The sequence below is a fragment of the Phyllopteryx taeniolatus genome, chromosome 1 (assembly GCF_024500385.1).
Source record: "Phyllopteryx taeniolatus isolate TA_2022b chromosome 1, UOR_Ptae_1.2, whole genome shotgun sequence".
Classification (NCBI taxonomy): domain Eukaryota; kingdom Metazoa; phylum Chordata; class Actinopteri; order Syngnathiformes; family Syngnathidae; genus Phyllopteryx; species Phyllopteryx taeniolatus.
In genome coordinates, this window is record NC_084502.1 from 38,963,856 (window position 1) to 38,977,881 (window position 14,026).

The 14,026-nt window shown below is 42.0% G+C and overlaps 1 protein-coding gene across 1 annotated transcript in view; it reads left to right on the plus strand.

Moving 5' to 3' along the window:
• Window positions 1–14,026, plus strand: part of bmp7b (bone morphogenetic protein 7b) — a 46,113-nt gene that overhangs the window by 18,085 nt on the left and 14,002 nt on the right. The window contains exon 2 of the mRNA XM_061794636.1: window positions 13,272–13,464. Coding sequence (XP_061650620.1) covers window positions 13,272–13,464 — 193 coding nt within the window. The remainder of the gene's footprint in view (window positions 1–13,271; window positions 13,465–14,026) is intronic.

Below are 14,026 nucleotides of genomic sequence, written 5' to 3' on the forward strand. Positions count from 1 at the left end.
TCGACAGGTGTGTGGCTTTCCTAATCAAGTCCAATCAGTATGATCAAACACAGCTGGACTCCAATGAACCTATAGAACCATCTCAAGGATGATCAGAAGAAATGGACAGCACCCGATTTAAATATATGAGTGTCACAGCATTTTACCCATCACAGTGAACACACACACTTGTTAGTGGAACACACTGGAGCAGGGGGCAGCTTAAGCGCCCAGGGAGCAGTACAGGGTATCGGTGTCTTGCTCAAGGACACCACAGCCGTTTGTCTGGGACATTTCCATCCATCCATTTTCTGAGCCGCTTCTCCTCACTAGGGTCGCGGACGTGCTGGAGCCTATCCCAGCTATCATCAGGCAGGAGGCGGGGTACACCCTGAACTGGTTGCCAGCCAATCGTAGGGCACATACAAACAAACAACCATTCGCACTCACATTCACACCTACGGGGAATTTAGAGTTGCCAATTAACATACCAAGCATGTTTTTGGGATGTGGGAGGAAAACCCGGAGAAAACCCACGCAGGCACGTGGAGAATATGCAAACTCCACACAGGCGGGCCGGGGATTGAACCCCGGTCCTCAGAACTGTGAGGCTGACACTCTAACCAATCGTCCACCGTGCAGCTGTCTGGGACATTTTTTTCAACAAAAATAACATATTCAAAACTTTATCTTATTCAATAATTTGTAAAAATAACAGACTCACATGGGAAATGACCATTAGTATTGATATGTGAAAAAATATAAAATGTGGACATAGGAGCTTTCCTCCTGACAGTGACAATATATTTCTAAACATAACTACACATGCCAACACCTTATTAAGGCATGAACATTACAGCTGCGTGTACAAAAATAAATATGATAAAATTATAAATTACAATTTCACAAAATACAGCCACAGAATGTCACCTACAGTATAACTAGGCAAGTTGGCACTGTTCTTTTCTTTTTAGGAATTTAAAAGATGCAGACAAGTACAACTGTAACAAATTACATTATCAGGCTGAATTATTATGCTATAAAAAACAAACGAGAGCGAGTTTGATTTATTGCCATATCACCAAAAACATATCGCGAGCCAGGATGTCTACAGCCAGAGGCTGAACTTCATTGTGTTTATTTACAAAGTAGCTGTTTGCCTTGAGCACAAAGCAGTTACAGTACACTTAGCCCTTCCCCTTCATTTTATCCCTTGGTTTTGCGTGTACATGAGAACGAAGGGGTATGTGAATTCCTAGGGGGAAGGGCTAAGACAAAGGGGTGTATAGCCCTTGAAACCAAGGGTACGTTCGGAAATTCAATCCGACGCTCTCACTGCGCTCTGAGATTGCAGTGTTTGGAGAGGCAGAGCAGGCAGGAATACTACTCGGTGCGTCCGCCATATTGAATTTGTCAGTTCTTCCTGTGAACATCTCGCCCTGCCTGATGCTCGGCCACCCTGTCTCCTCAGTCAGAGCAACGGGAGTGCGCTACAGCACTCTCAGACTCTGACTCTCTGAATACCCGAACGGCACACTCGAACAACGCTCTGAGTTTCCAAACATTCCGGAGTGTCGGAGCGCTATTGGAGTATATTTCCGACCGTACCCCAAGTGTGGTCGGGGAGCTCACTTGAAAGCGATGGGTATGGCACTCCGCCCCGCTGACAGCCGAAGAGCTTGCTTACAAGATGGTGGAATGGACAAGGAAATAAATCCTGGAGCCTATCCTAGCTGACTTCGGGCGAAAGGCGGACGACACCCTGAACAGGTCGCCAGTCAGTCGCAGGGCACATATAGACGTGGACAACCATTCGCACTCACATTCACACCGTCACTGAGTGGGAACTGATCCCACGCTGCCCGCACCAAAGTCAGGCGAGTGTACCACGACACCATCAGTGATTCAAGGAAGTAAATGTAAGTGATTGATTATTGATATTCATACTCATGACAACGTAAATATCATTTATGATTTGGGAATTGGCGGCACGGTGGCCGACTGGTTAGAGCGTCAGCCTCACAGTTCTGAGGTGCGGGGTTCAATCCCCGTCCCCGCCTGTGTGGAGTTTGCATGTTCTCCCCGTGCCTGCGTGGGTTTTCTCCGGGCACTCCGGTTTCCTCCCACATCCCAAAAACATGCATTAATTGGAGACTCTAAATTGCCCGTAGGCATGACTGTGAGTGCGAATGGTTGTTTGTTTCGATGTGCCCTGCGATTGGCTGGCAACCAGTTCAGGGTGTACCCCGCCTCCTGCCCGATGACAGCTGGGATAGGCTCCAGCACGCCCGCGACCCTAGTGAGGAGAAGCGGCTCAGAAAATGGATGGATGGATTTGGGAATTGTTGGTAAACGTCTCGTTATGACAAGCTCGCACATCGCTAGTCTACCGTCAGACTACGGTGACAAATTTACATAAAACGGACTTCACTGCAATGTACTGCATTTTATGAACTCCGAGAAAGATTTATGAGACAGCTAAGTCACAGTCAGAAGCTACGCAGCTAATGTAGGGTGGCTAGTAATGTCGCTTCTAAGTATACGGTGACGTTCACTTTCCTTTTACGGTAGTTAAGCACCGTTGTGAAGCCGTTAGCTTCGTATTTAAATGTCCTCGTTCGATATCGGGTTTACTAAACACAGATGAGGTCTGGTCAGTGTTATAAATAACTGGACGCCTTTTCCTCCACAGGGACGCAACAAGACAAACGTCTTCTACAACAGCACACAAAACTCCATACATACAAGCAGAGTACCAAAATGACAACTTTCACAAAATGCAATTATAAAGTTCGTTTTTGAGGAATATGAACAAAAACGACATGAGGTATATATATATATATATATATATATATATATATATATATATATATATATATATATATATATAGGTTTTTACAACTTTCCAGTTAAAATGTAGATACTGTATTTAAATGTGTTTATGTTATTTTTAACATTATATTGTTATTTCTGTTTCATATATATGTATGTTCATTTGTTTGTTACATTTCCTATATACATGTTTTAAATTTTTCAAATAAATAAAATCTGTAATACCTAATATTCACACTATTACCGTTATATCCTAACATGGAAATTCTCCCAAATGTCAACTACAATCCCAATTCCAATGAAGTTGGGACGTTGTGTTAAACATAAAAAAAAACAGAATACAATCATTTGCAAATCATGTTCAACCAATATTTAATTGCATACACTACAAAGACAAGATATTTAATGTTCAAACTGATAAACTTTATTGTTTTTAGCAAATAATCATTAACTTAGAATTTTATGGCTGCAACATATTCCCAAAAAGCTGGGACAGGTGGCAAAAAAGACTGAGAAAGTTGAGGAATGATCATCAAACACCTTTTTGGAACATCCCACAGGTGAACAGCCTAATTGGGAACAGGTGGGTGCCATTATTTGGTATAAAAGGAGCTTTCCTTAATTGCTCAGTCATTCACAAGCAAAGATAGGACGAGGTTCACCTCTTTTGAACAAGCGTGTGAGAAAATAGGAATTTAGGGATTTCATCATCTACAGTCCATAATATCATCAAAAGGTTCAGAGAATCTGGAGAAATCACTGCATGTAAGCGGCAAGGCCGAAAACCAACATTGAATGCCGTCACCTTCGATCCCTCAGGCGGCCTCTGCATCAAAAACCGACATCAATGTGTAAAGGATAACACCACATGGGCACAGGAACACTTCAGAAAACCAATGTCAGTAAATATTGTTCGGCGTTACATCCGGTAGTGCAACTTGAAACTACGATGCTAACCAAAAGCCATTTATCAACAACACCCAGAAACGCCGCCCGCTTCTCTGGGCCCGATTTAATCTAAGATGGACTGATGCAAAGTGGAAAAGTGTTCTGTGGTCAGACGAGTCCACATTTCAAATTGTTTTTGGAAATTGTAGACGTCATGTCCTCCGGGCCAAAGAGGAAAAGAACCATCCGGACTGTTATGGATGAAAAGTTCAAAAGCCAGCATCTGTGATGGTATGGGGCTGTTAGTGCCAATGGCATGGGTAACTTACACATCTGTGAAGGCACCATTAATGCTGAAAGGTACATACAGGTGTTGGAGAAACATGCTGCCATCCAAGCAACGTCTTTTTCATGGACACAGATCATGCAAACAGATCAAAGATACAATAAGCAGGTAGACATCTTTATCCATTATAACGTTCTGCAAAACATCTTTCCCTGGTTAAGTCTGAAGGCCATAATGTAGAACAGATTGGGCAACCTAGTATGGGGTGCAATTTGCAAAGCGGTTCATGCTGAAAATAACAGCAACATTTTGTCACATTTGGCTTCAAACAGTGTTTAAAAAAAAACTGGTGTGAATTTTCGAGAGCCACTTTTTTGCACATTTAGAACATTTTTTGTCAACTTAAATAGTTAAATCAAAATATTAAATATTACACCTAAATATTAAAATGTTAAATGTAAATGTAAACATAAATATGAAATGTATATGTTAAATAAACAGTATATCTAACTATAAATCTTAAATCCAAATTTTAAATGTAAATTTAAATATAAAAACTAAATCTAAATGTTATATATCTAAATATAAAATCTTAAATATAAAACTTAAATCTAAATCTAAATTATAATATATAATCTAAGTGTTACACACACACACACACACACACATCTAAAATCTAAATGTTTCTGGTTGAACTAAATATTTAGCTAATTTGCAAATCCACATTGCCAAGAAACGAAAGCAACACAATAAAAGTTGTTTGTCGTTAAAAAACAAAAATTATATATATATATATACATATAAATTTTTTTATATATACAGTACATACATATAAATAAATCTTACACAGGGAAATGGACCCTTAGACATAGATTATCACTACCTGAAATAACAAACCACTTAGGGAAACTTTATTTGACGAGTACTTTGAGTGTTTAGTGTTAGTTTTATGAAGAAGTGTTGCCTCAGCACTGCCCTGCAATGGATTATGGCTGAGTGCTTATGGAAGCTGTCGTTTCTCCCTCCAGAAGGTTTTCTTTTTTGTTTAAATAGTCACTTCAATCAGGATCCATAGCATACAGTGGGCAAAGGTATAACCCGGGTTGGTTTGCATGTCTGGGGCCGTAAATCCTCGCTGTCTGGGACCTCTGCTTCCTTTCCCAAGCAAAAAAGCTAGCAGGCTAGCTAGCTAACACTGCCTGATCCAACATTTGACATCGGTCGCCGTCCACCTTCAGCACGAGCATGTTCAATATAAAAATATTTGTAATTTATTTTGGCCAAATAATATCATAATCTGGCGTCTCAGGATGGGGAAGCACTGCACCATCAACACTGTGTATAGTGAGGATGGGGCACTGCTGACCTAGACTTGCGACGTTGTGAGTCGGTGGAGAGAATACTTCGAAGACCTCCTCAATTTCACCAACACGCCTTCCCATGAGGAAGCAGATTCTGGGGTCTCTGAGGTGAGCTCTCCTATCTCTGGGGTTGAGGTCACAGAGGTGGTTAAAAAGCTCCTCGGTGGCAGCGCCCCGGGGGTAGATGAGATTCGCCCAGAGTTCCTAAAGGCTCTGGATGTTGTGGGGCTGTCCTGGTTGACACGCCTCTGCAACATCGCATGGACTTCAGGGACAGTGCCTCTGGAAAAAGGGGGACCAGAGGGTGTGTTCCAACTACAGGGGGATTACACTCCTCAGCCTTCCTGGTAAGGTCAATTCAGGGATGCTGGAGCGGAGGGTCCTTCGCGAAGTCTAATCTCAGATTCAGGAGGAGAAGTGTGGTTTTCGTCCTGGCCGTGGAACAGTGGACCAGGTCTACACCCTCGCCAGGGTCCTCGAGGGTGCATGGGAATTCGCCCAACCAGTCTACATGTGTTTTGTGGACTTGGAAGCATTTGATCGTGTCCCTTGGTCTCACTGGAGCTGTTCACAGCCCAGTGTGAAGCGGCTGGGATGAGAATTAGCACCTCCTTCCCTGCTAAAGCTACTGCCCTCGCAACCCGACCTCGGATAAGCGAAAGAAAATGGATTGATGGATGGATTAATAACATTGGCTGTAGTGCACACAAACTAATAATTCGGATCACAACATCATTAGGTAAAAAATGGCTGTTCATGTCCAAGTCGAGTTGCAAGTCTTTTAACATATTGTCAAGTCGAGTCTAAAGTAATCAAATTCATGACTCGAATCTGACTCAAGTCCAAGTCACGTGACTCGAGTCCACATCTCTCCAAAATGTTGCCATTATTTTCAGCGTGAGACGCATTACAAATGCAATACAAACCCATAACCTAGAACATGTACGGTTAACAGAGACAAAGAACTAAGAGGACGTAATTCCATAATTTTTTATTTTTTTGCAAATATCAGTCAGGGTAATAGAGACATGTTTGCACTTGACCGTCTTCAAACAAGCAGCAGCCCAACAAGTTCTCTAAGTTCCAGGCTGTTACATATGGAGTGTACCGTAAATCTTTGGTCAGTGATGCCCAGTGAAGCATGAGGTGGAATCTCGCACTATGCTTTATGGCTGCAGAGGGAAAGTATGTTTGATGACTGCGCTGAGAGACAAGAAAGGCCAAAACCTGTGATCCGCAGACGGCCTGCAGGCTAGAGAACTCATAAAGGTTTGGTTTGACCACAAGTAAAAGACTCTTCTTCCTGTGGTTACTGCCTCAACTTGCACACATGCAGTTGAAGTGACACGTGCACGCCCTCAGGCGGACACACACACGTGCATGCGCTTATGTGAATACACGCACACATGCTGCAGCGAGTTAATTTATGATTGTCAAGTGTGACAAAGTTCTAACGTGAAACTCTGTTGACCTTTTACCAGTATAAATACATCACACAGGCATGATGTCATCAGTAGTCAGCAGTGGGCAGGAAGTTTCTTGACATAGTAATCGCCCTACTGTGGTTAGCCCAGAGATCAAACCCTCTTTAAGCTTTATAGGATAAACATCTTGAGCAACTTGTCCCTTCTATGCAATCCCTATTTCTTCCCCAAGCTCTTGGAAACTATGACTACAAGTTTTTCCCTGGACTGTAATTAAAACATTGTCAAGGCAACTGAGAGGAAGAAAGAGGCGCATCGTTATATTGTGTCAATCAAATGCGCATGGCTTGTGAATGTTCCAGTTCCGGCCATCAGAAAATTATCTACATTTGGCTGATCAAATGTAGATAACTGATCTTGTGGGAATCAGCTGTATTGTTGGACTTAATGAACTCCACGGGGATGTTGTGGAACAGACATCTCTAGGGATCGGAAAGCATTAAAAGAGTGAGGGGGTGACGACTAAGCCAAAGTGCAGCAGTGGCAGGGGTGGGATCCCCCCTGGACCCCTGCCATGCAGCGGAAGTGTTCAAGGTGCTATTGAGGGGTGTGATGGTGTTGAGCAGACACTTGGGCTAATGTGAACCGTCAGATCTGTCTGCTGTTGCTCCGGAGGCCGAGGTGTCTGGGATGCTTCTTGGGTCTTGGGTAAGACAAGGGAGGGGTGAGCCAGGAAAAAGGGAAAGGACAGAAAATTCTACATTGACTATAGTCGATATTTGTATTATTATAAAGTTAATACAAAACAAACAGCTCATGTGTCATCAATAACTTAACTTAATAACTAATGTGCCTCTCAAAGTTAGTCTCACTGACTGAAGATGAGAACCAGTCAACATTTTGCTTTAAACTCCAATGGATGTACCATTACCACATATCTTTGTGGATTATTTTAGCATTCCTTTTTCTGGAAAGTGGAACCTTAAAGGTAGAATATAGTCCATTTTGAGATGCTGGTTGACCTCAAATTTTTATTTTTTTCCATGGGAAACAACATAAATAATTCTATCGTCAAACAGTCTCTACCATGAAATCTTTATCAACTGTACAGTTATATTTGAAGTAAAATTACCTCGGTTTACACACCTTTTGGTTTCTGAACAGTCTTGGTATGGCATTTTTCTCATGCTACATAAATATCAGTGGCTCTGTGCTTCAGGTGTCTTAGTTTTTTACCTAAAATGGCCACCACATCCCCCAATGCATCACAAAATCTGAGCTCCATTGCGTGACTTGGTGGCCATTTAAGGCAAGCAGTAACCACAGTCAACATAAACATTACTATTCCCAAAAAGGCTAAGACACTGCACAGTGATTTGCTAGCGAAGCAACTGTTATTTCATCATCATAAATTGTGTTTTCACCCATTTCTATACTGCACAGTATTTAATTTTAAGCAGACAATTGGAAGAAGGTAAATATAGTGTTGTTCTGCCACTGGAATGGATTAATTGCATTTCCATTCATTTCAATGGGAAACATAACCTTAGTTTGCAAATGTTTTGGTTCGAAAATGGGTTCACGGAACAAATTCAATTCGTAACAAGAGATTCCACTGTATATTATAATATCTATATCATAATAATATTATATTATAATAATACTATATTTATTTGTGGCCGACTGGTTAGAGCGTCAGCCTCACAGTTCTGAGGACCCGGGTTCAATCCCCGGCCCCGCCTGTGTGGAGTTTGCATGTTCTCCCCGTGCCTGCGTGGGTTTTCTCCGGGTACTCCGGTTTCCTCCCACATCCCAAAAACATGCATGAATTGGAGACTCTAAATTGCCCGTAGGCATGACTGTGAGTGCGAATGGTTGTTTGTTCCTATGTGCCCTGCGATTGGCTGGCAACCAGTTCAGGGTGTACCCCGCCTCCTGTCCGATGACAGCTGGGATAGGCTCCAGCACGCCCGCGACCCTAGTGAGGAGAAGCGGCTCAGAAAATGGATGGATGGATGGATAAAAATATCATATAATAATCGAGATACTAATCAAATCCTTTGGTGTATCGTTACAGCCCAATTTGTGATGGACATACAGGTCCTTAGAAGAAACACGTTGGACGTTGATGATAGAACTCACTTGTTGGTATCTTGACGAAGATTACTTGGCACTGTGCTTTCCAGGTGCATTTACATCTGGAATTGAATTTGGACCATGAATTCACCATTTATTATCTTTACTGTGCCACACATGTGGCTGGGTCATGTCCAATGATGTGGGCTCATGCCGCTTAATCAGCAGCTTGTATAAAAAGCAAATCAGACACCAGACTAAATGATGAAAGTATCTCACTCTGTGTGTGTGTGTGTGTACTTTGTGTATTCGTGAGTGTGTGCACGTGCAGATACATTTGTTGTTGCATCTGTAATTATGGATTACAGAAACCCATAATGATTGTCTAACTGTGCTGTGACGCACAAGGTTGTCTGCTTCACAGACACTACTTTTTGGTACTTTATGCATGTGTGTGCAAGATGTGGACCCTCGACACGTAGGAGTGGGTATCTTTACCTTGTTTGTGGTGTGCATGCGTGTGTGTTTGTAGCACAGGCGGTGCAATGGCTAAACACTTCCTCTGACGGGAAGTCATTAATGTTTCTTAAAGTGTGGCTCCCACATCTATTGATGCTACTGTTATTGTCAGAGCAGGTATGCGGATAGGCTATATCTCTGCTCACATCTAACGCTGTCTCAAACTACACAAACTCATACCTTGACATTTGTGGAGATGCAAAAGCCATGTCTCTTTCAGAGACTTCAGAGAATTCAGCTGTTCTAGAGGTGAGAGGGCGGCTCGGCTGCTTTTGGAGCTGAAAATCCCAAGTGGCTTCTTCTCAAAGGGAGTGCACCTGTGCTGGGGAAACCAGGGAACAGAGATCCCAATATATAATTAAAGCTGTGAGCTTTTTGTTGTCTCCTTTTATTTTTCTGACTTACTTTCGGCAAATAAATCAGCACCACAATGTTGAAAAAGTGTAGAGGAAAATTGGATCTCCTACCTTTGCTTCTGGTGTGACATTGCATGTACTGTATTAGTTTTCACAATAATTGAAAAAAAAGATCCAGAGATTCCGTGATGAGGTGGGTTTGGATCCTTGTTAAGGGCACCTTGGCTGTTCCAAGGAAGCAAATCCACACAACTCCTGCAACCAATTCCACCCATCCGTTTTCTATACTGCTTATCCTCACTTGGATTGTGGGTGAGCTTGAGCCTATCTCAGCTGACTGGTTGACAGGCAGGTTACACCCTGGACTGGTTGCCAGCAAATCGCAGGGCGCATACTATATAGCCAAAGAACCCTTCCCACTCATATTTACACCTATGGACAATTTAGTTTCTTATCAACCTCCCTGTAACATGCATGTTTTTGGAATTTTGGGAATTTTGGGAGAAAAACTGAGTATGAAACACACGCAAGCATAGAGAGGACGTGCAAACGCTATACAAGAAGGCCAGAGCCAGGATTCGAACGCCAAACCTCAGAACTGTGAGGTGGGTCTGCAAAACTGTAACCTATTCCATGTTCCATACTTTTATTTGTTGCAATAGGCAAATTACAGTAAGGATGCCCTACGTTATGTACACATCTACAACTGGGGAGGATGAAGAGTCAAAAGAAATGAACATATAAACAAGTACTTCTCAGTTATGGTGATGTGAGTGCACTGCACAGTAAACTATTCCCCCATTTTCGAATGAAGTACGATTTAGACCTCCTTGCATGTCAAAGCTCGGTGAAATTTTCATGTCAATCTATTTTGTGAGAAAAATGCTGACGTGTTAAATACTTATGTCAGCCGCTGTATATATGTATGTGTATGCATGTATACATACATACATATGTATATATATATATATATATAGAGAGAGAGAGAGAGAGAGAGAGAGAGAGAGAGAGAGAGAGAGAGAGAGAGAGAGACAGAGCGAGAGAGAGAGAATATACATTTAAAAACTTTTTCCAATATTAATATATTCATATATTTCCTGTATAACTCAAATGAAAAAAAGTTTCTTTTTGAACAATTGAAATGTATTCAGAGTTAATCAGAGGCAGAGGGACTTTAAATTGTTGTAGGTGTATTTAACATGAGTTTTAATGTGATTGGTTAATTGTGAACACAGCCACGTCCAAGTTAAGAGTGTGCACAGTTGTGCAACCACATTATTTAATTTGTTTATCTTTATTTCCCCACTCGAAAAGATTAAGAAATTTTTAAAATTCTTTATCGGGCTATTTTTTTATATCAAGAAAAATCTGACATTTCAGCTGGGGTGTGTAGACTTTTCATAGCCACTCTTGATGATAGATGTTGATATTTGAGGTGGAGACAGTCTTTTAGGTGCAAATACACATTTAGAGTCTCTTTGAGTCCGACTAATGCTGACCTATTTATGAGAGACAAAAGAAACGGGATGTAGAGTCTGCTGGATGGAATAACATCATAGCAACCAGCTCAGAGGGAGCAGCAGGTGCACAGAGAGTAAAACAACTCTGCACAGGCATGTGTCAGGCATGTGTAGTGGAACATGCGTAATACTGACATCATGCCGCATTCATATCGGTAACAGCTGCTTTAGAACATGCGGTGTCATCAGAAATTCTCTTTAAGCTGGGGTGTTTATGTGCCTGAGCGTGAGTGTGATGTCAGTTTGAAAAATAAATCCCGCTGTGTTTTTTCTGCACGTGTTTTGCCAAGGAAGTCATTGAGTAGTAAAGAATATTTAATGGGTGGAGCTTGAATCAACAGAGAGGCGGTCAAGCAAAAGATCAGGCGATAGGGAAAGTTAAATGGGGAATATTTATTTATTTTTTGATACTTTGCAAATGAATGTACTGCAAATGTTAAACACCTACTGGCAGAATTTTTGAGGATAATTTTAATATGCAGAATATTTTGTTACAAGCATCGCAAACAACATTGGAGGTGTTGAGGCTTCTCATATATGAAAAACACATTTTTTTCACTGACCCTTGGTGATTCTGTCTTAAGGTCTCATTTTCAAGTATATTTCATTCTTCATCTGTATTTGTCCTTCAATCATATTTTTATTCCTTTATTCCTTTATTTTATAACTGTCTCTTACTCCCACTAAACAGTGTTTCATCCATCCATCCATCCATTTTCTGAGCCGCTTCTCCTCACTAGGGTCGCGGGCGTGCTGGAGCCTATCCCAGCTGTCATCGGGCAGGAGGCGGGGTACACCCTGAACTGGTTGCCAGCCAATCGCAGGGCACATAGAAACAAACAACCATTCACACTCACAGTCATGCCTACGGGCAATTTAGAGTCTCCAATTAATGCATGTTTTTGGGATGTGGGAGGAAACCGGAGTGCCCGGAGAAAACCCACGCAGGCACGGGGAGAACATGCAAACTCCACACAGGCGGGGCCGGGGATTGAACCCGGGTCCTCAGAACTGTGAGGCTACGCTATAACCAGTAGGTCACAGTGCCGCCGAAAAAGTGTTTCATGTTAAACTAAATTAAACATTTTCAACTGTGCTCATTTTTTAGCTCAAGACTCAAATTTCATGTGAAATCTGCCCAGGACACAAACTAACCTTAATATATTGTGATTTAAAATGACATTGTATAGCACATATCCATTTGTGTTGTACACAGCACGATAACAGGAATTGCGATTGGCTGGGATAGGCTCCAGTGCACCGTGACCCTAACCAGGATAAGCGGTGTTGAAAATGGATGGATGGATGGATAGTCCAAACATGGATTCTCGACTCAAGAGAACCAGATGAGGGTTGGAGTGGATGACTCTCTTGGGGTTGAGGGGGGGAACATCACCAGATGCTGCTTAATAAGGCCCCGATCATCAAGACAATGTGCATTCTGCATGTGTGCTTAACTCATTGACAGCTATATACGCCTAATATGCATGTTAGCTGGGAGAGCTGATAGTGATTAATGTGGCAATCACCAGCATCTGAACAGCAACAATGAACTAATTATAACCAGTAACTGTCATCCATCCATTTTCCACACTGCTTATCCTCACTAAGGTCACGGTTATGCTGGAGCCTATTCCAGTGAATTGTGGGCGAGAGGCGGGGTACCCCCTGAACTGGTTGGTAGCCAATCGCAGGGCACATAGAAACAAACAACCATTCGCACTCACTTTCACACCTATGGGCAATTTAGAATCTTCAATTAACCTACCATGCGTGTTTTTGGGATGTGGGAGGAAACCGGAGTACCCGGAGAAAACCCACGCAGTCACGGGGAGAAGATGGAAACTCCACACAGGCAGGCCGGATTTGAACCCAGGTCCTCAGAACTGTGAGGCGGATGTGCCAACCAGTCGCTCACCGTGCCACTCCCAATAACTGTCATAAACTGTCAAACAAAATTCCTTATCTCCATGTGATGCAATGATGGGTCACCTATCAACAATCTCTGAATCTTTGTTTCCTTCTTGCAGTGGAGCATGACAAGGAATTCCTGCCAGTGCGGCGGCATCATCGAGAATTCCGATTTGACCTGTCCCAGATTCCTGAGGGCGAGGCGGTCACTGCTGCTGAGTTTCGTATTTATAAAGACTTCATTCATGAACGTTTTGATAATGAAACTTTTCGCATCAGCATCTACCAAGTGCTGGAGGAACATTCTGACAGGTAAATAGTTTTGGTTTTGTGTCAAAATGTGTTATGGTATGTACTAGTATGAACAAAGAGCAAGTCAATTCAAGGGAAGTCGCGAGTCCTAGACTTTGAACTCAAAGCCAAGTCGCAAGTCAAAGTCTAGGGCTTGCACTTGACTCAAGACTTGCCTGTCTCAACTTGTAACTTGACTCGGGACTTAAGGGACTTGAGACTTACTTGTGACTTACAAAGCAATGACTTGGTCCCACCTCTGGTACAAATATACAGTAGAGACTGACGTCATATCAACGGGTCATATCAACATGCATTATTGTCATTATTGAATTTTTCTTTTCTTAATCTTCTGGTGCTCCATCTTTCTAGGTGATGAATACATTGTTAAAATGTAAAAACATAAAAGTAGGATTAGCAACTTTAAAAAGGAGTTTAAAAAAAACACTTTTTGTCATCTATGTTAAAAATATCTGTATGACCAAATATTTTCTTTCTTGTTTCTCTATTAAATTGTTTTTCTTTACTCTGTGATATGGATCCCCTTGGGTCTGGGTCTGAAATAATGAATAAAGAGCTGCAA